This window comes from Geotrypetes seraphini, chromosome 18 (assembly GCF_902459505.1).
Source record: "Geotrypetes seraphini chromosome 18, aGeoSer1.1, whole genome shotgun sequence".
NCBI classification, from domain to species: domain Eukaryota; kingdom Metazoa; phylum Chordata; class Amphibia; order Gymnophiona; family Dermophiidae; genus Geotrypetes; species Geotrypetes seraphini.
Genome location: NC_047101.1, coordinates 37,844,854 through 37,871,509, shown reverse-complemented (window position 1 = coordinate 37,871,509; position 26,656 = coordinate 37,844,854). Strand labels below are relative to the sequence as shown.

The 26,656-nt window shown below is 43.6% G+C and overlaps 1 protein-coding gene across 2 annotated transcripts in view; it reads right to left on the bottom strand.

The window, feature by feature from the left end:
* The window catches only part of ATP10B (ATPase phospholipid transporting 10B (putative)), a 424,301-nt gene that overhangs the window by 84,874 nt on the left and 312,771 nt on the right, over positions 1–26,656 (bottom strand). For both annotated transcript variants that reach the window (XM_033927737.1, XM_033927738.1), the window contains exons 5-6: positions 17,903–17,988; positions 11,293–11,399 (exon numbers count right to left, since the gene is read on the bottom strand). In XM_033927737.1, the coding sequence (XP_033783628.1) occupies positions 11,293–11,399; positions 17,903–17,988 (193 nt within the window). The remainder of the gene's footprint in view (positions 1–11,292; positions 11,400–17,902; positions 17,989–26,656) is intronic.

Sequence of the window (26,656 nt, the reverse complement as noted above, 5' to 3'; positions counted from 1 at the left end):
AAGCAGCCACCAAATGCTGCCCGTATTGGCTTCAGCGCTCTCTCTGATGTCACCTCCTAGGCATGGGTCCAGGAAGTGACATCAGAGAGAGTACTGAAGCTGATGCGGGCAGCAAGTAGGTGGCTGCTCATGCTGAAGTTAAAAAAAGTACGGGGAATGGAAGGGGCACGCCCATGGCAGGTGGAGGAGTGGGAAGGGGGTGGGGGTGGAGAGGAGGAGGGGTGCCAGTGCCCCGAGCAAAACCGTGCCTGGGGTGACGTCACTGTATACACTATCCTGTACTATGATATCCAATTGTGTAGGTGAATATTTACATAGGCAGAGTTTGAGTGGGGCATGAACTAGACGCACATTTACATGTGTGGAGGGGCATAATTGAAAGGGATGTCTAAGTCCGTTTACGTCCATCTTGCAAGTTGTCCAAAGTTAAAAGACCCTAAGACACATTTTCAAAAGATACGTCCAACTTTTTTTTACTTTAGAAAATCGTCTAATTATACGTCCTGCCGATCTGATCGTCCAAGCCGCTAAATCGTCCATCTTTATACCACATTTCCGTCCAACTTTCCATCCAAGTCCAAAACGCCTAGAACAAGCCCTGTTGGACGTGGGAGGGATTTGCAAAGTGATGGATTGAACACCCAGACATGCCACCTAGATAGTGGATTACCTTACAGGGCACTGCTGTGAACTTCACAAAAAGGGTGCCATGGCTTCTCCTCCCTACAGCTTCCTTGTGAGCCCCCCAAACCACCTCCAGAATCCCCTAGACCCACTTATCTACCACCCCAATAGCCCTTATGGCTTCAGGAGCCACTTATATGCCAGTAAAAAAGGGTTTTAGGGGTGTATAGGGCAGTGCACATGTTTAAGTATCAATGCAGTGATTACAGGGGCTTATGGGTATGGGTCCTCTTCTCTATGGGTCCCTAACCCACCCCAAGATGACTTTAGCTGCCTCTGGGCTGGACGACTAGGCTTTCCTATGCCAGGTGGCCAGGTGATGATGGTCTGGAGGCTGAAATTTAAAGTTGTGAATAAAATTTTTATGGGGGTGGGGGTTTGGTGATCACTGGGGTAGTGTGTGGGGGTCTGTGTCATGTGTTTGAAGTGCTTATCTGGTGAGTTTAGGTGGGTGTTTGTGACTTAGACCATGTTTTTTACATGGTCTAAGTCACAACGTCCAAGTTCTGTCTAGGCTCTGTTGTTAAACTTTCGGTTATACATGCTGTAAGACTAAGTCTAAGCCGGCCCACGTCCCGCCCAACTCCCACCTTCGACATGCCTCCCGAAACGCCCCGTTTAGCTTTGGACGTTGAGTGGCACTATGAAGGTCTAGGTCGTTTAAAAATACGTCCAAAACCCGGTTTTATTATCGGCACTTGGATGTTTTTGAGAAATGTTCTTCCAAGTGCCGACTTAGGCCAATTTTTGGACGTTTTTCTCTTTTGATTATGAGCCCCATAAACTATAGAATCCTAAACTGGCCAATATTTAGCTAGCGGTGAATCGTGCTTTTGGTCTACCACTGGTGCTATAACCGGAAATTCAATGGAGGGCCCTGTGTGAGCTTCAGCATTAAATTTCTGGTTTTGAAAAAAGTTGGTTAGCCAATTAAGCCAATATTCAGATTTAACTAGAAGCCAACAGGTTCCTGATAAGTCTTTCTTCCCCTTTTTCTTTCTTTCTAAAAATAAAACAAGGAAGAAGCCAGAAAATGGAGCATGCCTATATTAAATTTGTAATTCATAAGTTTTATTGACAGATTGGGTATGATAATTAGAAGAAGGAGATTTGAGTCAGTTTCATGGTTAACAGTTCATTATAAAAAGGCTTTAGAAATAATGATTCCCACAGTTCTTCTGCCATACTGCCCATCACAAATATATACCTTGAGTGGAAGGCACAAGAGTGCGAAAATATGCAACTATGAAGAACATCTATATGGAGCATATACTAGAGCCACTGTTCTCTGTAAGCTGCATGGCTGCGTGGCCAAACACCTTCCAGCAGGAGGTCGCAGAGCTATTTAGCCCCACTGTGGAGCTGGTGGGGTCAGGGCTACCACCTTCTCCCTCCCATCTTCTTTCCCTGCTTTCCCGAAGCAGCAGCAGCAGTGACAAACTAAAATATATACCTGCAATATATACCTTGCAATATATACCTGTGTTCCAGGGCATGTATTGGGAGATCCCGTGACCACTTAATTTTAGTGTGCTACTGCTTCTTTGGGAAAGCAGCAGCAGTAGTGGGGATGTTAGGGACCAGACATAAATCAAAATGGGACGGGGGGAGAGAGATGGGGGCAGATGCTGGTAGAGTGGAGTGGAGAGAGACAAAGGGGGCAGAATCTAGTGGAAGTAGGGTGGGGGGGAAGACACTAGTAGAAGTGGGATGAGGAGAGAGAGAGAGAGGGGGGCAGATGCTGGTGGAGTGGGATGGGGAAAGTGAAGGGGACAGATGCTGGTGGAGGTGAGGAGAGAAATAGGGGGCAGATGCTGATGGAGGGGGAAAGGAGAGAAAGGGGCAGGCAGATGCTGAACGAAGTGGGGAGAAAAGAGAGGGCTAAATGCTGATAGCAATGGGAAGGAGAGATAGGGATGTATGGAAGTGAATAGGAGAGGGAGCAGATACTGGATGAAGTGAGCAGGAGAGGAGGCAGATGCTGAATGGAATGGGTATAGAAAGAGGGCACATGGAAGAGAGGATAAAGAAAAGAGCAGATGGGAGGAGGACAGAGTTAGTGAGATACTGGAAGAATAAGAGAAAGTAAAATAGGAGAGCTGGGGGTAAGGGAAAAAGGTGGCAAGTGTTCCATATTTTTCCGACAGAATGAATAAAGTGGAAAATCACTGGACTTAAGTATATAGCCCACAATGGAGATTGCCCCAACTTTGTTGGTTGGGCATAGAACTTTTCAACGGCCCCTCATACGTATAGGATGAAGGTCTTTGAAGTCTTTGAATAGTGATAATGTGGGGTTGTGAGATACTTAGGGTTCCTTAGGTCACCTCTTGATCCCTTTTTAAAGATGGGCGTAACGTTGGCTATCTTCCAATCTTCCGGGATCTCGCCTGTTTTCAGGGATAAGTTGCAAATTTGCTGCAGTAGTTCTGCTATCTCCTCCTTTAATTCCTTTCTGCTTGACTTCCGTTGAAGAATTGCTCAGGATCCGGTATGTTGGACGTGTTTTTTTTTACAAACGAAAACACGTCCAACATACCGGATCCTGAGCAATTCTTCAACGGAAGTCAAGCAGAAAAATTAACATCCATAGAAGTGAGCCTTGAGGACGTTCGTAGGCAGATAGAAAAACTAAAAACTGACAAATCCCCGGGTCCGGATGGCATACATCCTAGGGTTCTGAAGGAATTAAAGGAGGAGATAGCAGAACTACTGCAGCAAATTTGCAACTTATCCCTGAAAACAGGCGAGATCCCGGAAGATTGGAAGATAGCCAACGTTACGCCCATCTTTAAAAAGGGATCAAGAGGTGACCTGGGAAACTACAGGCCGGTGAGCCTGACTTCGGTTCCAGGGAAAATGGCAGAAGCACTGATAAAAGAAAACATCGATCAACATTTTGAAAAAAATGAACCTCTGATAACCAGCCAGCATGGTTTCTGCAAGGGAAGATCGTGCCTAACAAACTTATTGCACTTCTTCGAAGGAATCAACAAACGGATGGACAAAGGAGACCCCATAGACATCATATATCTAGATTTCCAAAAAGCCTTTGACAAGGTGCCCCATGAACGTCTACTCCGGAAATTGAAGAACCATGGGGTGGAAGGAGACGTACATAGATGGATCAGAAACTGGTTGGAGGGTAGAAAACAAAGGGTAGGAGTGAAGGGTCACTACTCCGACTGGAGGAGGGTCACGAGTGGTGTCCCGCAGGGCTCGGTGCTCGGGCCACTGCTATTTAATATCTTCATAAATGATCTAGAAACAGGGACGAAGTGCGAGATAATAAAATTTGCTGACGACACCAAACTATTTAATGGAGCTCAGACTACAGAGGACTGCGAAGAATTGCAAAGGGACTTGAACAAACTAGAAGAATGGGCGGCGAAATGGCAGATGAAGTTCAACATTGAGAAATGTAAAGTATTACATGTGGGGAGCAGAAACTCGAGGTACAACTATACAATGGGAGGGATGTTATTGAATAAGAGTACCCAGGAAAGGGACTTGGGGGTAATGGTGGACATGACAATGAAGCCGTCGGCACAGTGTGCAGCGGCCGCTAAGAGAGCGAATAGAATGCTTGGTATAATCAAAAAGGGTATTATAGCCAGAACGAAAGAAGTTATCCTGCCATTGTATCGGGCGATGGTGCGCCCGCATTTGGAGTACTGCGTCCAATATTGGTCGCCGTACCTTAAGAAGGATATGGCGTTAGTCGAGAGGGTTCAGAGGAGAGCGACACGTCTGATAAAAGGTATGGAAAACCTGTCATATTCTGAGAGATTGGAGAAGCTGGGTCTCTTTTCCCTGGAGAAGAGGAGATTTAGAGGAGATATGATAGAGACTTATAAGATCATGAAGGGCATAGAGAGAGTAAAGAGGGACAGATTCTTCAAACTTTCTAATAACAAAAGAACAAGAGGGCATTCGGAGAAGCTGTTAGGAGACAGATTCAAAACAAATGCTAGGAAGTTCTTCTTTACCCAACGTGTGGTGGACACCTGGAATGCGCTTCCAGAGGACGTAATAGGGAAGCATACGGTACTGGGGTTCAAGAAAGGATTGGATAAATTCCTACTGGAAATGGGGATAGAGGGGTATAGATAGAAGATTACTACACAGGTCCGGGACCTGTTGGGCCACCGTGTGAGCGGACTGCTGGGCATGATGGACCTCGGGTCTGACCCAGCAGAGGCATTTCTTATGTTCTTATGTTATGTTCTTTTACAAAGGTACGTTAGGAATAGCACGCGCTAAATTGTCGCCGCGCTAGCCGCTACCGCCTCCTTTAGTCAATTTCTGTAGGTTTTTCTTTGGGTATTTACAAGGCATTTTATATTTCACAGTCTCTTACTCTGTCTATAGCAGCGATATTTGTTTAACAAAGCAACCATGTGCGCGTGTTTTGAAAAAACTCAAGTTGTAACCAAAATCAAGGAGAATTAGAAGTCTTCAAGTACACCCTTAAAGATTCTCAAAACATATTACTACTGAAATGTTTAGCTGCAATCAATCGCATTCCCAGAAGGACGGCACAGATAGACCAAGATGATTTCAATTTGAATGATTTTTGCCAATTAAAATGAGGAAATTCAAGAGCTCTCTACCATTGAGCTAAATGCATTTTATGAACAAAATTAAAATAGTGAAAAAAAGAGAAAATGACCCATACAGTTTGAGCTTGATTAGCCAGGATGCTTTGGGAATAGTAAACAGGCCTCAACATCTCCACAGCAACAACTTAGCAAAAAGTCTGTTTTATGGTAGTGCCTGACCGATAAATCTGCAGTTTAAATTTTATTTAGCTATTCCCAGAGGTCAATAAAAAGGCTAGAGAAAAATATTGAAGATGTATTAGATAAGAATAACTGTGCTGCTTGTTTTATATTTTACTTAAGAAATAAATGATATAAGCACTGATTATTAAAGCCAGTGAAATGTATAAATCGAAGATGCTGTCAGACTGGAGCAGTAATGGCCTATAAGCTGCTGCTTTCCAAAAACATCTTTTATGAACAGAGCAGCTTGTTTTAGTAAATGACACATTTGAGGATTATTACTTGCTTATGGAATAGGTTTTAACAATCCTGAACTAGAATAGAAAATATGTTTTAAGCCTAAAGATGCCTCTTGACAACAGCTCTACAGAGTTGGTTGCTAAGAGCTTTCCTTGTTGCTAAGCACATTATCCATGATTACAGCTGTCATTCTCTCTCTCTATTTATCTCTCTCTCACCTTCTTCTCTTGCTCTGGTTTTCATTTTTCTCTTGCTGAGGGACAGATTCTTCAAACTTTTGACAACTACAAGAACGAGAGGGCATTCGGAAAAATTCAAAGGGGACAGATTGAGAACCAATGCTAGGAAGTTCTTCTTCACCCAACGGGTGGTGGACACCTATCACATCCAGAGGGTGTGATAGGACAGGGTACGGTATTGGGGTTCAAGAAGGGATTGGACAATTTTCTGAAGGAAAAGGGGATAGAAGGGTATAGATAGAGGGCTACTATACAGGTCCTGGACCTGATGGGCCACCGCGTGAGCGGACGGTATTGGATTTCAAGAAGGGATTGGACAATTTTCTGAAGGAAAAGGGGATAGAAGGGTATAGATAGAGGGCTACTATACAGGTCCTGGACCTGAAGGGCGCTAACTTAATTGGCAAAATACCATTAACAGCCTCAATAATTAGTTAAAGAAAATTGAATTGGGTGATAAGCGCCTTTTTGATTCTATAAAAGATAGACGCCTATCGCAATGCGCTTAGTGGCGCCTAATGCCTACGTGGGCATTTCTATGGGTGGAGCGTGACTTAGGCACCTGAAATGTAGTCCTTTAAAACCCTCGCCTACATTTCAGGTGCCTATGTTTTTACATAGGCACTGTTAGCTGCGATTCTGTAAACGGCGCCTAAGTGCGAATGACACGTAGCTGGCGCCGGCCATTTAAGTCATCATCTAAAGAATCAGCCCCTTCGTTCATTTTTGGTGCCTCTTTATAGTTTTATTCTAGAAAGATGGGCATATAAAGTTTATCATGTGGAGCCAAAAGGGGGTATGGCCACAGGGAGTCAAGGCTGCGTCTAGGCAGTGCTATAGAATGTGGGATATCCACGCCTCATTTAGGTGTGTGGCTTTATGCCAGGGCTCTGTTGGTATAAATCTTCAGGCCCAAATTGGAGCGCTGTTTATGCAATAATGCTGAGTGCAAATTTTTCTTGGCACCCAAATCTGGGCACATTTTTTGAATCCTGTCTGGATAATTCTGCTGAAAATGAAGGACTGGCTGTGGCCAGCAGCATTTATGTGGATCGCAGGTGCTACTGCATGGATAAGTGTTTTTAATATTAGATCAAGAGAAATTAAATGCCTTGGCATGCTTACATTTAAAGGCATGGAATGAAACAGTTCTTGGGCATTCTGGAAATGACCTGGATTTTCTCTTTCTAGGATGAGACTAATGAGACTGGAGGCCTTCAGAGTGACATTATGCTCTGATAGTGCAGCAGTTTCCAGGTAGTTAAGTGACAATAACACAATGCAATTACCTCCACAGGCCTCCCATTTGCCCTGAGAAGTAATTCACCTGCTAGTTCTATTATTCTTGTTGCATGCTAACTTATGGACTCAGAGGTTCGTTTTGGCTTCCACATTTGGACTCGTTTGCATATCTCAGTAGCCAGGGGACCATTTTTCCAGGTCTTCACATTGAGAGTCTAGAATTTACTCGTGTTTTCAGAGTTCAGTGTGCTGACAAGTAGTTTGGCATTAAACAGAGCTTTGTTGTGTTGTCTCCTGGAGTAACTAAAATGGTTATTGCTTGATCCATGCTGCTCTGTACTTCTGATTCTCCTCAACAACATAAAGATGACTTATCTAGCCTGGCTAAGCTTTCTGTCATGAGTCATTTGTACACATCTCATTTGGCACAAGCACCTCATTTAACTGCTTGTCCATGGTAGATTTACTACAAAAATAAGGACACTGGACAATGATGAAATCAAAGCATCATGGACTTGGACTTGGAAAATAAACTGGCTGACCCAATCACATAAATGGGCCTAGCTTGACAGATATTAATATTAATATTAATATGCCTGCGTTAATATTAAACGTGCTATTATAGCAGCCACTGAATTGGAAGCCAAGAACAGGCCTCGTTGACGAGAAGAGAACACACAACGAAGGAGTCGTGAGGACAAGATGTCAAGTAATCAGCCAGGGCTGTATGGTTCAAAAAAATCACTTTATTCGTAGATAGGCCACAATGGCTCAAAGACTCGACACGGGCAGTATTTCGGCATCAGTGCCTTTATCAAGAGTCTGTCTTGAATGTTGGCACAGCGCCTACGTACACTTTGGGAGAAGCGCTGGTGAAGTGTCAACAAAAGCAGTGTAGAAACTAGTGTCCAAAGCTGAGCTGAAGACCACTGGCTGATTGCTTGACATCTTGTTCTCACGACTCCTTTGTGGTCTATTACAGCAGCCAACATGGTAAACAAACCCATGCTAGGTTGCTCAACGTGGAGCGAGTGGACACTGGATATGACATGGACAGGTGGATTGTCATTACAGCACACAAGTTGGTATCATGCACTGTCATGGCTGCTCATAGCATGGCTGCTCTTACCACCACTTCAATAGCAGACAGTAGATACAGCCACACTACTAATATTTCAGTAGCATGGTCATTTCCCAAATCCTGATCACAAGACCTGATTTCCCTCAACCTTCTGAACATATGGTCCATGCCTTGGGTTACCATTTTAGACTGAGATGAGCAGGCAGAGGGGGGCGGGGCTAGGGGCGAGGCTGGGGCCTAGTGTGGGTGTAACGGTGCGGGAATGGGTGGAACTGGGCGTGCCTGGGGGGGGCGGGTCTATGAGTAACCCTATCTATGAGTAACCCTATCCATGTCCCCTCCCTTGATCACAGTCTGAACCCCTTGCCAAGCCTCACCCTCTAAGTATTGTCTTTCCTACCTATTTCCAATCTAATCCTATAACCCTAACCCTCCTCCACACCCACCGGATTTCCCCAGAAATCCCACCTATCTCTAAAACCTATCCCGAGGCAATGACTGGTGGTTCGATGGTAAAGAGTGGGAACACTCCCTCTCCTCTTCCACTTCATCTGGCTCTGGGTTCAAAATGGTATCATAGGCCCTTAGCAGTAATGCTGTGGTAGTACAGCTAGAGGTCAGCGTTTCTACGTTCTGTCTAAAATGGCACACAATACAGTTCGAGGTAAAACGTTCCAACCTGTTAAAAATTCAATGCTAACTGCATACTGCATTAGATACTGCATACTGCACAGATTATGGGAGGACAATGGGCCTGGTCCGTATATTGCAGTTAATGGACAATTCTCTAATTTAGGAGCCTGCAATTTATGTGCCCTTGCACTACTACTTATTACTTATATAGTGCTGAAAGGCGTACGCAGTGCTGTACATTTTCACATTTATAGACGGTCCCTGCTCAGAACAGCTTAAAATCTAACTTGGCCAGACAGACATGACATAGGGGGTTGGGGATGCAGAACCCAAGGTGAGAGGAGTTAGGAGTCAAAAGTACTCTCTAAGAGGTGGGCTTTTAACCGGGCCTTGAACACTGCCAGGCACAGAGCTCGCCGTAGGGGTTTGGGCAGCTTGTTCCAAGCAAGATAGAAGAGATGGAGTCAGGAGTTAGCAGCCGAAGAGAAGGGCACAGAAAGATGGGACTTACCAGCTGAGCGGAGCTCACGGTGGGGGAGGGGGGTCATAGGGGGAGAGAAGTGAAGAGAGATAGTGAGGGGCAGCTGAGTGAGTGCATTTGTGGGTAAATGTATATTAACTCATTCTGTTAACTCATGGGAGTGTGTGGCACAGTGGTTAGAGCTAAAGCCTCAGCACCCTGAGGTTGTGGGTTCAAACTCCATGCTACTCCTTGTGACCCTGGGCAAGTCACTTAATCCCTAATTGTCCCAGGTACAATTGTCCCAGGTAGAATGTGAGCCCATCAGGACAGAGAGGGAAAAAATGCTTGAGTACCTGAATTTAAACCACTGAGGCTATAAGTGGGATATAAATAGACTAGCTTGCCACACCCACTACCTAAATCAGCTCCTTATATCCTGTTTAACTGTATAAACATCTTGCCTTGAGTTTAGCCTCAGATCTGTTCGTCCTCAAGCACACTGTACCACCCATCCTGTCCCCATCTAATATTTGCATTTGACTCCTCAGCTATAGCTGTAGTATAGAAAAACATTAGTGTCACATCTATCCCCCGCCTTTACTGGTGCATAGAAACATAGAACATGATGGCAGAAAAGGGCCAGGGCCCATCTAGTCTGCCCACACTAATGGCCCACCCCCTAACTACCTCCATGAAGAGATCCCAAATGCCAAATAGAAACATAGAACATGATGGTAGAAAAGGGCCAGGGCCCATCTAGTCTGCCCACACTAATGGCCCACCCCCTAACTACCTCCATGAAGAGATCCCACATGCCAAATAGAAACATAGAACATGATGGCAGAAAAGGGCCAGGGCCCATCCAGTCTGCCCACCCTAATGGCCCACCCCCTAACTACCTCCATGAAGAGATCCCACATGCCAAACAGAAACATAGAACATGATGGCAGAAAAGGGCCAGGGCCCATCCAGTCTGCCCACCCTAATGGCCCACCCCCTAACTACCTGCATGAAGAGATCCCACATGCCAATCCCATCTTTTCTTGAAATCTGGCACGCTGCTGGCCTCAATTACCTGTTGTGGAAGATTATTCCAGCGATCAACCACCCTTTCGGTGAAGAAATATTTTCTGGTGTCGCCATGAAATTTCCCACCCCTGATTTTCAACGGATGCCCTCTTGTTGCCGTGGGTCCTTTAAGGAAAAAGAGATCCTCTTCCACCTCGATACGGCCCGCGACATATTTGAACGTCTCGATCATGTCTCCCCTCTCTCTGCGTTCCTCGAGTGAGTACAACTGCAACTTACCCAGTCGTTCCTCATACGAGAGATCCTTGAGTCCTGAGCCATTTGCTGAACCGACTCAACTCTCTGCACATCTTTTTGATAATGCGGCCTCCAGAATTGTACACAGTATTCCAGATGGGGTCTCACCATGGATCTGTACAACGGCATTATGACCTCGGGCTTAGCGTGGGTTTTAGCGCCGGCAGCGGCGGTAACTGCTCCAACACTCATAGACTCATAGACTAAAACCTGCGCTCCGCATTAGTAAAGGACGGGAGTATATTATTTGAATGTTCTAATTGCTGCTTATTATATACTTCATAAGTATTATGCATCTCTTTCAGTATGTAATATATCTCTCTTATTTAAATTTCAGTGCTGTTAATAAGTATATTTTTGAAACTGTTTCATGATAGTCCTAATATTAGGTTTCAAAAGACTGATTTTGACTTTACTTCATTCATTGCATTTATGTTTCTATTTGGTCTTTTTACTGCTGTTATGCTGTTAACGAAATTCTAAGTTTTAGGTTGAATCATGCCTGCTGTACACCACCTTGGGCGAATCTCTTCATAAAGGCAGTTCATCAATTCCAGTAAATAAATGAATAAATATAAAACGTAATGGCACAGCAAAAACCTGCATAGACGACTATTCCCACCGCCTCTTCGGTATTCCTGATGGTGCATCCACGAAGCAAAAGGCTGTCATTGCTAAAACCAATGCGTTCCTCGTTTGATTGTTCCCTGTAAAAAAAAAAAAAAAAAAAGAAGAAAACAATAGTTTGTTTAGCATCTTTTCCCCAGGAAGCTGGAGTGGAACATTGAGCTTCAACGAACCCCAATTTATAGCAAAAATGATTGTCCCATACAAATCTTCTCGTTCTTTAAGATCTTCCTCATTACAATTGCTCTCAATCCCTTCGCTAAGAATCATAGGCACAAGACGTAATGATATGTTCTCTGTGAAAGCCCCTACATTGTGGAACTCCCTTCCAAATTTTATTAAAAACGAAACAGACCTCGTCGCTTTTAAGAAAATTTTAAAAACATATTTATTTCAAGATGCATTTGATTCATGAAACGTAACATTTTAGGTTCCCGCATTCTTCTTATCTTATCTTAACCCATTACTACCCAATGTGCTTTCCTTTTGATGTCAAATTCTAATATATAACAAAATTGTAACTTTCCCCCTTCCTGTTTGTCCAACTTTGTCTGTCTTTTATTTGACTTTCGTAAACTAAATGTATTACCACATTCTGATGGTTTTTAAACTGTACATCGCTTAGATATTGTTATAAGCGATTCATCAAATGAAGATTAAACTTGAAACTTGAAACTTGAGCCTAGCGGCTGACTACTAGGCCACTAACCAGGGAAGCCCAATTCAAGTCCTATCGTTCCTCAATGCGGTTTTGGGCAAAGTGCTTGACTCCCCATTGCCCCTGGTACAAATTTAGGGGGCACTCAGGCCCAAATTCTGTAAATGGTGCTTAAATTGGCTGGCACCTAGAAAACCAGTGTCAGCCACTTAGGTGCCATTGCGGCTACTGGTGCCTAAGATAGGATTACCAGACGTCCAGGAAAACGTCTTTTTAGGGGACTGTTTGGGTTCCTGGATGGACTTTCCAAAACCCACAGCTTGGAAGGCCCCGAGCTCTGGCTACGTCTGGAGGGCTTTCGACAAACAGCGCAGATGAAGTCACACACATCCACCCATGCTGGAGGCCCTCCAGATGCGGCCTGGAGGTTGGGGGAAAAAAGAGACTAGGATTTTGAGGGCGGGGCTGGAGGCGGAATAGGGCGGGTTGGTGGCAGAAAAAGGTAGGGCTGGGGGCGGGACAAGGTGGGGCCATGCATCCGAGTTTGTTCATTATTAAATATGGTAATCCTAGCCTAAGAAGAAAACTTAGGCTCCGGTAATGTAGGCTAGGATTTTAAAGGTTTACATTTCCAGCACCTAAGTTTTGGAGAGAATCAGGTATGCTCCTAGTCACTCCTAAGGTCATCTTTGTCCCTAAACACACTTACTTGGGAAGGGGTAAAACGCGGACCTGACGGACCTGGCGGATCTAAACCCGCACGTCCTTAAAAATCTGAGGCCCGTGTCCGTGCCACTTGTAGTTTCTGTCTCTGACAGACCTCGATGAGATTTTAGCACTGACGGATCCGTCTCAGCATAGGGAGGGAAAAGTATTAGGATCCGTCAGCGCTAAAAATCTCTTCGAGGTCTGTCAGAACCAAAGGCTAGTGCTGGAGCGGCAGAGCAGAAGCCGAGAGAGCGGGGACATAGGTTTCGGACGTGCGTTATGGAAAAGAAGTCTCCAAACTCCAGCACTAGTCTCTGGCTCTGACAGACCTTGATGAGATTTTAGCGCTGACGGATCCTAATACTTTTCCCTCCCTATGCTGAGACGGATGCGTCAGTGCTAAAATCTCATCGAGGTCTGTCAGAGACAGAAACTACAAGCGGCACGGACACGGACCTCAGATTTTTAAGGCCTTGCGGGATTAGATCCGCGAGGTCCGTGAGGTCCGCGTTTTACCCCTTCCCTACTTACTTTGACCTTAGGCACCATGATGTAGGTGCAATTCTGGCACCTACATTTTTAAAAAATGTATTTTTAGGAGGTGTTAAGGCCCAGCTTCTCTATATGGTGCCATTGTCTACAGCCACGGATCGCGTCAATCACGCAACAGTGCTATTTAGAGCACCATGCCTCCAGCAAAGGTAGGCACCGGAAATGTAGACCAGGGTTTTCAAAGCCTACATTTCTGGCATCTACCGTTGATGTGAATCGCACCTCTTTAGGCCCTTTAAGGTTCCTAACTCTACTTTTGTCGTTAGCCATGCCTATAATGCATTAGATGCATAAAGTGCCTACAGTGGCAGATTCTGGCGCCATTTTTTTTAGGCACCAGTAGGCGCCTTGTAAATCATTTTAAAACATCATTTAAACGGCATCTTTCATTTAGCTTACGTGTTGGTAGGGCGCCTACCAGTACCTAAAAAATCAGCACTGTTTATAGAATACTAGCTGATCACCCGGCGTTGCCCGGATATTTATTTATCCCAATCTTCCGGTATTGATAGACTTGTATTCAGTGATTACACCTGGTAAAAATGGAAATATTTGATTGTTTATTTCGTGGACATCTTCAAGCATGGCCCTTTCTATGGGGTGAACTTGGCCTTAAACGGTAGTGTCGGTATTCATCTTAGCGAGCCCAAAAATTATGGGTTAGTCACTAATATCTCTCAATTTCGATAATTTTTACATGTCACCCCCTTCCCACCCCATAGTATTTTTTCCCAGATAGTATGCCATATGTACACTTCCCCCTCCCCATTCGCGGTTTCTGCACTCGCATTTTCACATAATCGCAAATTTTTTTCTGGGGAGGGGGAAAATAAAAAAAAACATATTTTTTACCTCCCTGCCGCTTCCCGGCCTTACCTGGTGGTCTAGCGGGCTTTCAGGGCAGGAGTGATCTTCCTACGCTCCTGCCCCGTGCAGATCGCCATGAGGAAATGGCTGTAGGGAGTTCCCGTCGTAGTCTCGAGAGACTACGGGAACTCACAGGTAAGGCCGGGAAGGCGGCAGGAAGGTGGGGGTGGGTCAGGGCCGGATAATCGCATTTTTTCGCCATTCACGATCCGGCTCTGCCCGTATCCCCCATGAATAACGAGGGAGAAGTGTATACCAAGATTGGTTAAAATCTTTCCATGCATTTCAGGGTTATGCTGGAACATACATACATACATACATACATCTGATTTTATATATATAGATGGGCCTAAGTGCCCCCAGGTTAACCCAGCAATAGCCAGTTAGCACACACTAATGTTTTCAACTAATTGAAAATTGTTCGATTTGCTGTTTACTGTAAACTGCTTAACACTTTCATAAAGGAGGTATATCAAATTCAATAAATCCAATGTGCTAGCTAGGTTAATATTGACAGGCAAAAGAAGAACGCCTTGCCTTGAGATACAGACAGTCCAGCAAAAGGCAAGGGAGATGTCCTTTCAACCAAACGACAGAGTCTTGATTCGACCAATGACAGAGTCTTGGCTCAAAATGGTTGTCCCAACAAGGATTCTAGTTTTGTTCACGCCGAAACTAGGATCCTTGTTGGGACAACCATTTTGTGCAAAGACTCTTGTCATTTGGTTGAAAAGACGTCTCCCTTGCCTTTTTGCCAGCTAGCTAATACTTCCAGGCCCATTCTCTGCTTTTGACACATCACTTCGAAGAAAATATTTTACAAAATAGTCAATACAAGCTTAGCATTCGCTAACAAGAAACCTGTTATGTTGTAGCTTGTTTTTCACCCACTAAGCATGAATTAGTGCTTAACACCTTTGAGCAAAAGGGTCCCTACAGTAAACTTGCTGTCCATTTAGCATGTTTCAAGTTTCAAGTTTATTATTACATTTGATTAATCGCTTAATCCGAATTCTAAGCGATGTACAGATTAATAAAAATTACAGAGTAAAGGAAGACAGACTTAAAATGACAAGTAACTAAACAACTAAAACATAAAAATAAATTAAATTACACATACAAGTAGAAACATCAGGAAACTTGGGAAAGAATTACAATTTAATTATAAAGTAGTAGAATTAGGGTTCAAAACTAAAAGGGAAGGGAATAACAAAAATCAAAATGGTCTAGGTTAAAATCAGAGCCGTAAGCAATTCAATTAATCGTTGAATGCATCTTTAAAAAGAAGACTCTTTAATTTGCTCTTAAATTTTTCAAGATTCTTTTCCTCTCTTAAATATAATGGAAGGGCATTCCAAGATTGGGGAGCCGTTACAGAAAAAATAGACTGCCGCCTCGTATTGATAATTTTAAGAGAGGGCATGACCAACAAATGTTGATCGTTTGAACGCAAAAGTCTAGGTGAGGTATGGAGATCAAAACAACATTTTTCTTTACTCAAACATTATTTTTCCTTAATATTTTGTAATTTTGTCAACTATTCTGCTACGCACTGAAGGGCAGTCTGATGCAAAAACCAAAAAAGTAACCCCCTTTTACAGTTTCAGTAACAGCTCTTAAGCTCATGAGCATCGGAGGTGTTACCGCTGCGGCTGGTGGTTTTGTAAAGGGGGCTAAAAGGAATGCTTGTTGGATAAACACTGGAAAAACACTTCCCCTAGTACTGTCTGACCTTCCTCTGATTTGCCTTGTATCCTCCACACAGTTTTATTCCTTTTGTGTGCTGACAACCACATATTTTGATTCCACCAGATAAGATACACAGCGATAGTATTTATGGCACAAAATCTGAATTTTGTAGCCTCTTAGAACTTCTAATTATCTATAATAATAAAACGCTAAGCGCGCATGTGCACTCTTAACCCCGTGTTGCCTGATCTGTAATTCCATGGCCGGCAGAGTGCGCATGCACGCTTACCACGCATCTCTCTGTCTCACAGCGGGCTTGCCAGCTCCGGCCAGACAACGTTCATTTTTTTGTTCAAAACCCCCGCCGCGGCTCCTCTATCGAACTTCACCAGAGTCGGAGAAGACTTCAGACTCTGGTGGGGATCGAGAGAGGAGAAGCAGCATCGGCTTTGAACTAAAAAATGAACTTTGGCTGGCAGGAGCCGACAAGTCCGCTGCGAGACAGAGAGATGTGTTGCCAAAATTCAGTCGTAGGAGTCAAGCTCCCTTACTGCTCCCCCCTTCCCTTCTCGTAGTCCCGACTACAAACCTGCTGATTCCAACAGCGTGTGCAGCACTCTACACACGCTGCTTCGGGGCCTTCTACTGCCTTGATTTGCTCTGCCGCATCTCTGATGATGTCATTAGGGATGTGCCAGAGTAAATCAGGGCAGTAGAAGGCTCCGAAGCAGCGTGTGTACAGTGCTGCACACGCTGCTGGAATCGGCAGGTTTGTCGGGATCGTAGGAAGGGAAGGGGGGCAATAAGGGAGCCGGCCAGACCGCGGGAAGAAAAAGGGGAGGTAGGGGAAACGCTGCTGTTGCACAGGGAAGTGGTATGGGGGAGGGAAATGGAGGGAGAGGGAATGCTGCTGCTCTGGCTGCTGCACAGGGAAATGGAGGGGGAGGGAATACTGCTGTGGCTGCTGCACAGGGAAGTGGGGGGAGAGAAATGCTGCTGCATAGGAGGCAGGGAGAGAGACAAATAGATAGAAAGAAAGACAGACAGCGGGAGGAAGGGAGACAGAAAAAAAAAGAAGAAAGACACAGGGGCAGGGAGAGACACAGAAAGACAGACAGACAAAGGGGGCCAGAGAGAGAGACAGACAGAAAGAAAGACAGTGGGAGGGAAAGAGAGAGACAGAAATAAAGACAGACAGACATATATTCTAGCCCCCGTTAATGTAACGGGCTAAAATACTAGTCTGGAAAATAATTAGCTAAATTTACAGACATCTAAGAATAGATTTTAACCAATGCCAAGGACCATAGAAGCAAAGAAGAAAGTGAGCAGGAACAAAGACTTGTTAATAAAGCTGGTGTAATATCTTAACAAGAACAAAACTATTACAGGAAGCATAGACATGTCTCAGAAAACATGATTCTTTGAGATGCTGCAGAGATGAAGCTGTCAGAACTCTGTAAGAATAGTTTTAATGATATGTTTCTCTCACAAGAATCTAATATTGTAGCACAATGGCTGAAGCGGCAGAGGAAAGGCTCTGTCGGGGCTGGCCAGAAGCTGCCTGTGTACCGGCACTTCCTCTGCTCACCGGCTACCGCTACAGCTTCGGATGAGTGAGGGAGGGATGGAGGAAAGGAGGGGGGGGGTTGTCAGGATGCTCTGCTGCTTTGGGAATGGAGGGAGAGATGGAGGGAGGGGGTTGTCAGGACCGGCTCTACTACTTCGGGGGCGGAGGGAGGGAATGGGAGGAGGAGGCGGAAGAGAAAGTAGGAGAGAATGGGAGGAAAGAGAAAGTGGGAGAGAAATTAGGGAAGAACAGATGCTGGACCTACAAGTGGGGAGGATGATAGAGTGAGGTGGGAAGGGAGACCAAACATATTTTTACAGTAACTCTCAAGCAACCAGAAACTAGTTATCCAGCATCCACCAATCCCCATGGGTGCTGGATAACTGAGATCCTACTGTATCCTCGCAGCCTCAGAACCCTATTGTGTCCCAAACTGCAAAGTAGTATCTTTTCCCTCCCTCCCATAAGCTCTGCAACACGAAGCGAGAATATCCAAATTTGAGGGCACACACCACACAACACTATTATGATGTACTTACATGTAGCCTTTGAATTTATTGAGGTTATTGTTTGGTTTTTCACAGATTATGGTGTCCTTAAAGGCTTCTGGGTCAAATGGAGCATCCTAAGAAGAGAATTTCAATGAACAGTTACTATTATTCATGCCAGATGCAATCATTCTTATTTTAGTATGCAGATTAGATCAATTTTTATACAATGCAGGTTTAGTGCCTTCATATCTGAAACTAATTTTGACAGGAATGATTGAACATGCACTAAAATGGTCTGTGAAATAGGTTAAAGGTTTCTAATCATCAGACATCTTGATCACATCTTACTGATACTCAGATCATTTAATAAATAGAATGAGACGTTTCAGAGGAATTGTTATACCGATACTTTTGTTCAGCCCATCTTAGTCTAAGAAATCATCAGTATTGGGATTTAGGAACAGGTAACAGAGGGATGTGTTTAGCTTGCCAAGTTTTAAAAGTGGCCAACTCTTCTGTCTCTACAGGGTAGACTCATCCACCTAGCTATCCGTTGAACTCAATAACAATAGAGGAAGGAGAGATTAGGGTAGACTCATCCACCTAGCTATCCGTTGAACTCAATAACAATAGAGAAAGGAGAGATTAGGGTAGACTCATCCACCTAGCTATCCGTTGAACTCAATAACAATAGAGAAAGGAGAGATTAGGATAGACTCATCCACCTAGCTATCCGTTGAACTCAATAACAATAGAGGAAGGAGAGATTAGGGTAGACTCATCCACCTAGCTATCCGTTGAACTCAATAACAATAGAGAAAGGAGAGATTAGGATAGACTCATCCACCTAGCTATCCGTTGAACTCAATAACAACAGAGGAAGGAGAGATTAGGGTAGACTCATCCACCTAGCTATCCGTTGAACTCAATAACAATAGAGAAAGGAGAGATTAGGATAGACTCATCCACCTAGCTATCCGTTGAACTCAATAACAATAGAGGAAGGAGAGATTAGGGTAGACTCATCCACCTAGCTATCCGTTGAACTCAATAACAATAGAGGAAGGAGAGATTAGGGTAGACTCATCCACCTAGCTATCCGTTGAACTCAATAACAATAGAGGAAGGAGAGATTAGGGTAGACTCATCCACCTAGCTATCCGTTGAACTCAATAACAATAGAGGAAGGAAAGATTAGGGTAGACTCATCCACCTAGCTATCCGTTGAACTCAATAACAATAGAGGAAGGAGAGATTAGCTCCTTCCCCTGCTCCAGCCGACTCTGCCATCTACTCAGATTAAACACTCAAGAAAACTTCTGGAATCTCAGATATTGTTGTCCTAGCCCAGGGGTAGGCAATTCCGGTCCTCGAGAGCCGGAGCCAGGTCAGGTTTTCAGGATATCCACAATGAATATGTATGAGATGGGTTTGCATGCCCTGCCTCCTTGAGATGCAAATCTATCTCGTGCGTATTTATTTTCTATATCCTGAAAACCTGACCTGGCTCTGGCTCTCGAGGATCAGAATGGCCTACCCCTGTCCTAGCCTAATACATAAAAATCAACAATACAAAATAAACAAACAAAATACATATATTGAAGTGGGTGAATAGTAACTAGCAGGAAACCACATGCCAACAATTCCAACCACATTAAACACTCAAAGAAAGGACCCTTCTTCCGGAAATGCAAATAATTTTGTCTTAGCCTTACATCTGCTGCCAATTTGTTCTATACAGTGATGGAAAACATTCTGGTTCTGAACTTGACTTTCTTTAATGCTTTATAAGTTAAAATCAATTTTAAAAATCTTTCCCTCACTGACAAGATACCACCTAAGTTTATTTAAGAGGTAGGAAGCAGTACTCCAAAAGCCAATGAGGATTGTTATTTATTTTCCTATTGCAGTTTTCTGCCTTTCATGAATTATCATTGTGAACAGCTCAGAAACATTGCTAATGGCGGGGTATATCAAACTTTAACATGTAGCAGTGATTTCCACGCTAGCTATCAGATGCAGTCCAGGCCCAGTTTCTACCCCAAAGTGGTGGTTTCTGCATTAACTGTTTAACATAGCAAATAATATGTACCGTATTTTCACTCATATACCGCGCACCCGTGTAAAACGCGCACACGGGTATACCGCGCGGGGAACACAAATTTATGTAATAAAATGTTAATATAGCGCACACACGCGTATACCGCGCATGCTAAAACCTCCTCTCGCCTACTCCGAACCGGCATCCTCCCCCCCCCGCTCGCGTCACCCCCCCCTCCCCCTGTGATCTGAGATAATCTGATCCGGCATTCCCCCTGCGAACCGGCATCCTCCCCCTCCCGCTCGCGTCACTCCCCCTCCCCCGCGATCCTACATCCCCCCAGCACCGCAAATACAACTCTTACCCGATTGGGCACCAGCACCAATGCACAGCATGTGCCAGTGCCAGTGCCCGAAGATTATCTCGGAGAGAGCGAGACCAGAAGGCTTTGAGCATGTGCAAATGCTCAAAGCCTAGTCCAGCCCGGCAGAGGAAGAAGGAGGATCTCTCTCGCACCGCCTGGCCCGGCCCAGCCCAGCCCAAACCAATGAGGGAGGATCTTCGGGCACTGGCACATGCTGTGCATTGATGCTGGTGAAGGTACCGGTGCCCAATTGGGTAAGAGTTGTATTTGCGGTGCTGGGGGGGGATGCAGGATCGCGGGGGAGGGGGGGTGACGCGAGCGGGGAGGGGGGGAGGATGCCGGTTCGCAGGGGAAATGCCGGATCAGAATGTAAAAAAAAAATTGTAAAACGTGCTCACACGTATAACGCGCATGGTTATGCACGGTTTGTAAAATCGTGTATAATGCGCGCGTTATATGCGTGAAAATACGGTATTACGTTAAAATACTGAGCAATTTTCATATGCTAAACATCGCACTAAACAACTAAAGCAGCTTAAGAATTAGTCCTTAAATGTTCTTCCAATCTGGTCCGATTCACTATTGAATGTCAGCATTTCAGTGTGAACAAGTGTCACAAAGCAAATGTCTGAGTGGTGAAAAGCGGTTCAGTTCCTATCATTAGGACCATCGGGAGCAGCTAGGTTAATTATCTGACTGGCTGTTCTTAATTACCCTTTGATAGAAAAAAGGCATAAAACAGGAATTTGAGTTTTACTAGGAACAACATACAGATAGACTTTCAAAGGCACTTGTCTTGTTAGAAGGTGCTGCTAATCAGATAAGAGCCACTGAGAAGGATATTCAGCATCATCAGCCAGATAGGTCTATTGAATACAAAGCCTCAGCATTCCCGCAGGGAGATCCCTCCGAATGAGTAAGGCGTACAAAAGATCCTACAGCCATTTCCTACCTCATCTATGGAACCGTCTACCCACACAGATCAGGTCGCTAGACTCACTAATGACCTTCCGTAGAGCAGTAAAGACCTTCCTCTTCCGCCAATTGGGCCATTAAAAACTGCCTCCTCAATATACTTCTCCTTGTGCTCTTCGCTATGACCAGTGTGGTCTCTAGAATAAGCTCCGTTATTGTCTACTGTAACCTATTTGTTGTCATGACTAGTCTGTTTTCAAACGATTGTAAATGTCTACTTGTAACCCATTCTGAGCTTCTGGGAGAACGGGCTAGAAATCAAAATAAATAAATAAATAGCTCATCTGATCAGCTTTGCATTCTCTGGATGGTGCTGAAGTGGTGCATGGATAGAGCTTGAGTAGAACCAGAAGTGATCTGGCTAGTGGCCAGATTCAGTCTTAGCTTTATCCAGTTTCCGGCCATTATCCAGATTGCAATTCTGGGTCAGCACTGAGAGTAGATACTCAGTGCCCGCTGGTGCCAAGGTCTCTTTGTAAAATATCTTGTAGAGCCCTCCACCACTTTTAAGTAGGTGCTAATCGCACTATGCCATCCTTCTCGTTTTTTAAGTTGGTGTACATCAACTTCTTTCACGTGGCTTTTGGTCACTGCATTCACTCACTACACATTCTTCATTTTCATTGATCTTCCAGCACTAGAATCATTTATCACGCTCACATGCACTCTTTCCATAATGCATCCACTTCACCAATTGGTGGTCTCGCACCAATGACCATACTTTTAAGATATTCTCTCTCCAGCCCTAACATATTTCTCTACACCTAGTTGGTTACACACCTAGACCCTATACATTCTTTGACAGGACCCCTGAGGAAGAAGTGTTTTTCGAAACATGGACTGTGTCAGCTCCGCACCTTTTAACCAAGAACCATTTTTGTTATCATATATTTTACATAATTTTTATTGACTTGAATTAAAATCCTGGCACCTTGTACATTCTCTGCAGTCTTTTTTTGTTCTGCTTGCTGTTCCTTCATTGCAGATTCGTTGATTTCTTTAGAAAATACTAGCATAAATCCTGTTAAATATTGTGACTAAATTGAAAGCATGGGCATTACATTGTTGAGGAACGGGTGTAAATGTGTACGTATATAATACGTGTCAATTGCAGCTCTGCCCACTCTCTACCCAAACTCCGCCCTAAGCAGTGGAGTAGTAATAATAATAATAATAACAGTTTATATACCGCAGGACCGTGAAGTTCTATGCGGTTTACACAAGATTAAAAGAAGGTACAAATTGATTGAACTTAAAAGAGGTGAAAGAAAGTGGTTAGTAAGGGGGGGATGGCACCCGAGGCGGAGGACGCCATACCCCTCCAGTGATTGGGGGGTCTCTTAACTACATTCCCCTCTCTCCAGTACCTCTTAAATCCTACTTATCTTCAGCATCAGCAAGTAAGTACTCCTACCTTCTGTCCACACCAGCTCAAGCCATCTCTTTGATGTAACCACTTGGTCTGTTTAAGCAGGAATTTACATCATAGGGAGGGCTCAGAGCCATTGTGAGCAGTGGGTAGGGTCCCTGCACACTTTTGGTGAAGAATTGAAAGATTTCAGAGGTATCAGGGAGGAGAGGTGCAGTTAAGAGACCCTATTGCCGTGGGGGGAGGGAAGAGACTGGGGGAGATGCCTTGGCTCTTCAACTGGCGGGGCTTGGAGATCACTGCTGTGCTGCTGCTGGGTGGTCTCCCCGCTAAAACAGCACCTGCGACACTCTACCCCACATCCCTCCTTACTATGTCACTGGCCCTAAGCATGCCTATTATACAAATATGTTCCAGCTTGCATCATGTATACTTTCAGAACATAAGAACAGCCACACTGGGACAGACCGAAGGCCCATCAAGCCCAGTATCCTGTTTTCCAACTGTGGCCAATCCAGGTCCCAAGTACCTGTCAGAAACCCAAATAGAAGCAACATTCCAGAGCTGAGACTCTGATGTCATAAAGCCTCATTCCACCAATGCCTAAGAGCCAAACTCATCAGTGATGTCAAATGTCTTGATTGTCCAGTACTTGATTCACTTTTACTACATTTTGATTTCTAGAGTGGCGCAGTGGTTAACGCTATAGTCTCAGTACCCTGAGGTTGTGGGTTCAAATCCCTCACTGTTCCTTATGACCCTGGGCAAGTCACTCAATCCCCCTATTGCCCCAGGTACACTAGATAGAGTTTGAGCCCATTGGCACAGATAGGGAAATATGATAAAGTACCCGAATGGTAAGGCAGGCAGGCGGTGCTATGATGCAGTGATTATACCATTGCCAGTTGGGATGGTGGTAATCTTATGACTGAGCACTTCACATATAATTTTTATAGATTTTGATATTGAAATAAGATTTGTTTATGTGTATAAATGTTTTGAATTTCAAAAATCTATCATAGCTGACAACCTACTTGCGACGCAAGCAGCAAAACTCGACCACTCCATCTCCAACCTGCTGACAACAACGTACAACCTCAAAACATTTCGAAAAGAAATCAAAACCCTGCTATTTAAAACATTTATCCAGTCACCTTAACTCCACACACCTTCCCTCCCCCTCCCTGATAAAACCCCTCTCAATTCCACCGCTCCTCTGGTATTCTTTTCCACTCCAAAATTATCAACCAAGAATACAGTACCCTAAAATGTAATGCTCCTGGAAATGTCCAGCTATCTTATTTGTTACCTTATCTGTTATTTTATTTGTAATATTGCCTAGAAATGTCCAGTTGTTTTACTTGTTATCTAATTTGCAATATCTCCTGGAAATATCCAGCTACCTTATCTCAGTTGTAACCCAAAATTGTAACTTTCCTGGAAATGTCCAGTTAGCTCTTTTTGTTATGTTATTTGTAATATTGCCTAGAAATGTCCTGTTGTCTTACTTGTTATCTAATTTGCAATATCTCCTGGAATTATCCAGCTACCTCATCTCATTTGTTACCCAAAATTGTAACTTTCCTGGAAATGTCCAATTAGCTCTTTTGTAATCCGCCTAGAACTGCAAGGTACAGGCGGAATAGAAGTCACTAATGTAATGTAATCTATTCTCCTGCTGAACTTGTGGGGCTACTGTACAGTTAACAGTAAAATAACACATCTTAACTGTTGTCCACATTGATAACTTCCTCCCTTAGTGTGAAGAGTTTCAGTCTCTGGTAACCAGAACTGATATTGTGATGTCATAATGCCTCATTCCACCAATGCCTAAGAGCCAGCCTCATCAGTGAGGAAGCTATCATTTGTGTAAACTTCTTGGATGATGACTCCTAAAGGGCTGAATAGAATTTCTATTTGTCGATTTTCAGAAGATGGAAGTATGAAATTTACTTTCTTGTAGCTGAATATGGATTTGTTGATATCCAATGGTAGTAGAAAAATTGATGTTTTTATCCACTTCATCTAAATACCTTACAATACACAATGGTATTCCAACTGGACAATTTTTAAGACTCAAGAGATTGTGTTCAACACCACCCATCTTCTATGTTTCAGAGGTTCATCCAACGAGGATGCCCCAGAAGAGTTGTACAAACAGCATATAAAAGAGGTAGTAATGCAAGACGGGAGTGGTTATTTGAAACAAATATACAATCTACTGAGACATCTTTAACTTGTGTTCTTCCGTATTCAAGGGAAGCTTTGAATTTTCGCAAAGTTATCAGGAAATATTGGAATATTCTAATATTGCATTCTAATTTAAATAGAGTTTTATGTTTTGCATATACTAGAAGTTCGAATTTGGGAGAGTTGTTGAAAAAATCTGTTCCAGAACGAAATAGTCATAAAGTACCGCCAGGGCATTATCGTTGCAATCACTGTGTGTATTGTCAATATGTATGGGAAACTACTAAAATTATTCATCCACGGTCCAATAAGCTATTTTATTTGCAAAGCCATACAGACTGTACTTCAAGCAACGTGGTATACGGTATTCAATGCCCTTGTTCCAAGTGGTATATCGGTCAAACAACAAGAAAGATAAAATTACGTATAGCTGAACATCTAAGTCATATACGAAATAACCACCTTCAAGCCCCCTTGGTAGAACACTGGAATCAAGCACAACATGATATTAAGGATTTACAATTTGTGGTTCTTTTACAATTACAGAGTATCAGGGATGGCGATATTTCCAAAATTCTTATGAGAAAGGAGCAAAAACTGATATGTGAATGGGACACCATCTCCCCCAAGGGACTTAATAGAGAGATGGAATGGAACAATTGGTAGGTTAGGTGTGATGTCACAGTTGAAGTCTTTTTAAACATTGCGCTTAGTGCGCCTGTGCAAGCGTCTTTAGACTGTTGATGGGTCGTGCTGCAGGATCGGAAGTTCTTCCATCTCCTGCGCCGCAAATTATTTTTCATATATCTTTCATGCGAGCTTGAATTAATGGACATTTCAAGGAAGTGATTATGATAAGCTCGATTTCTATTGATTTATTGTGAAGAAGTTATAAAATGCATTTCAAAAAGATTTTTTAGCAAATAATTTTTTTTTAAATGTTTTACAGTAGCTCGATCTCCAAAAGAAGCATATGGGGAAACATCGGTGTATGTCGAGATCAATAAGATGATATTTTAATGGACATGGCTATTCACAAAGGAGAAAAAGTTTTTGTTATATTTTGGGGACTTGTTCATTGGAAAAGTCACATTACTGATCAATCGTCTGCCCTTGAGGAGGATTACTACCCCCCCCCCTCCTGGAAAAGCATCCAGTCCTTATATTCAGATAAGTGATTTTTGTTGATGCTGGAAAGTTTTAATGCTGGTTAGCATTGGACATATGCAAAAATAATCAGCTGGGACTGGTGTGATGATAAAAACAGAGGTTTTATCATATGGGTAAAACAATTTTCTATTTGAGCATCTTGGAAAATCTTTAGAACAAATTTAATAAATATTAGTAGGTTTACTGTTTTATCCTCTCATGCTGTTGAGTGATCAATTATTGACATTAATTGTCTCTAATTTTTGGAAGCTAAGAACTATCAAAAAATACTTTGACACAACATCCTTTAGATTACTGGTGCAATCGCTGATCCTAGATTACTGCAACATCGCCTACCTGGGTACCCCCAAGAAAACAGTACAAAAATTAAGATTAGTGCAAAACCCTGCAGTTCGCTTGATCTTCGGATTGAAGAAAAAAGACCACACCAGCCCCTATTACAAAAAATTACACTGGCTACCAATGGAGGCGCGAATACTGTTCAAATTCGCATGCATCTGTTACAAACAAGCCTGGGGCCTAGCACCTTCCTACCCGCAAACACACTTCACTCTGCACAACCCCACACGTACAGCCAGAAACAAAAACATCTTTGCATACCCAAAGATCACAGGCTGCAAATACAAATCCTTCCTAGACAGAACCTTCACGTTCCAAGCAAACAGACAGGAATCCTATAACAGCCTCCGGAAG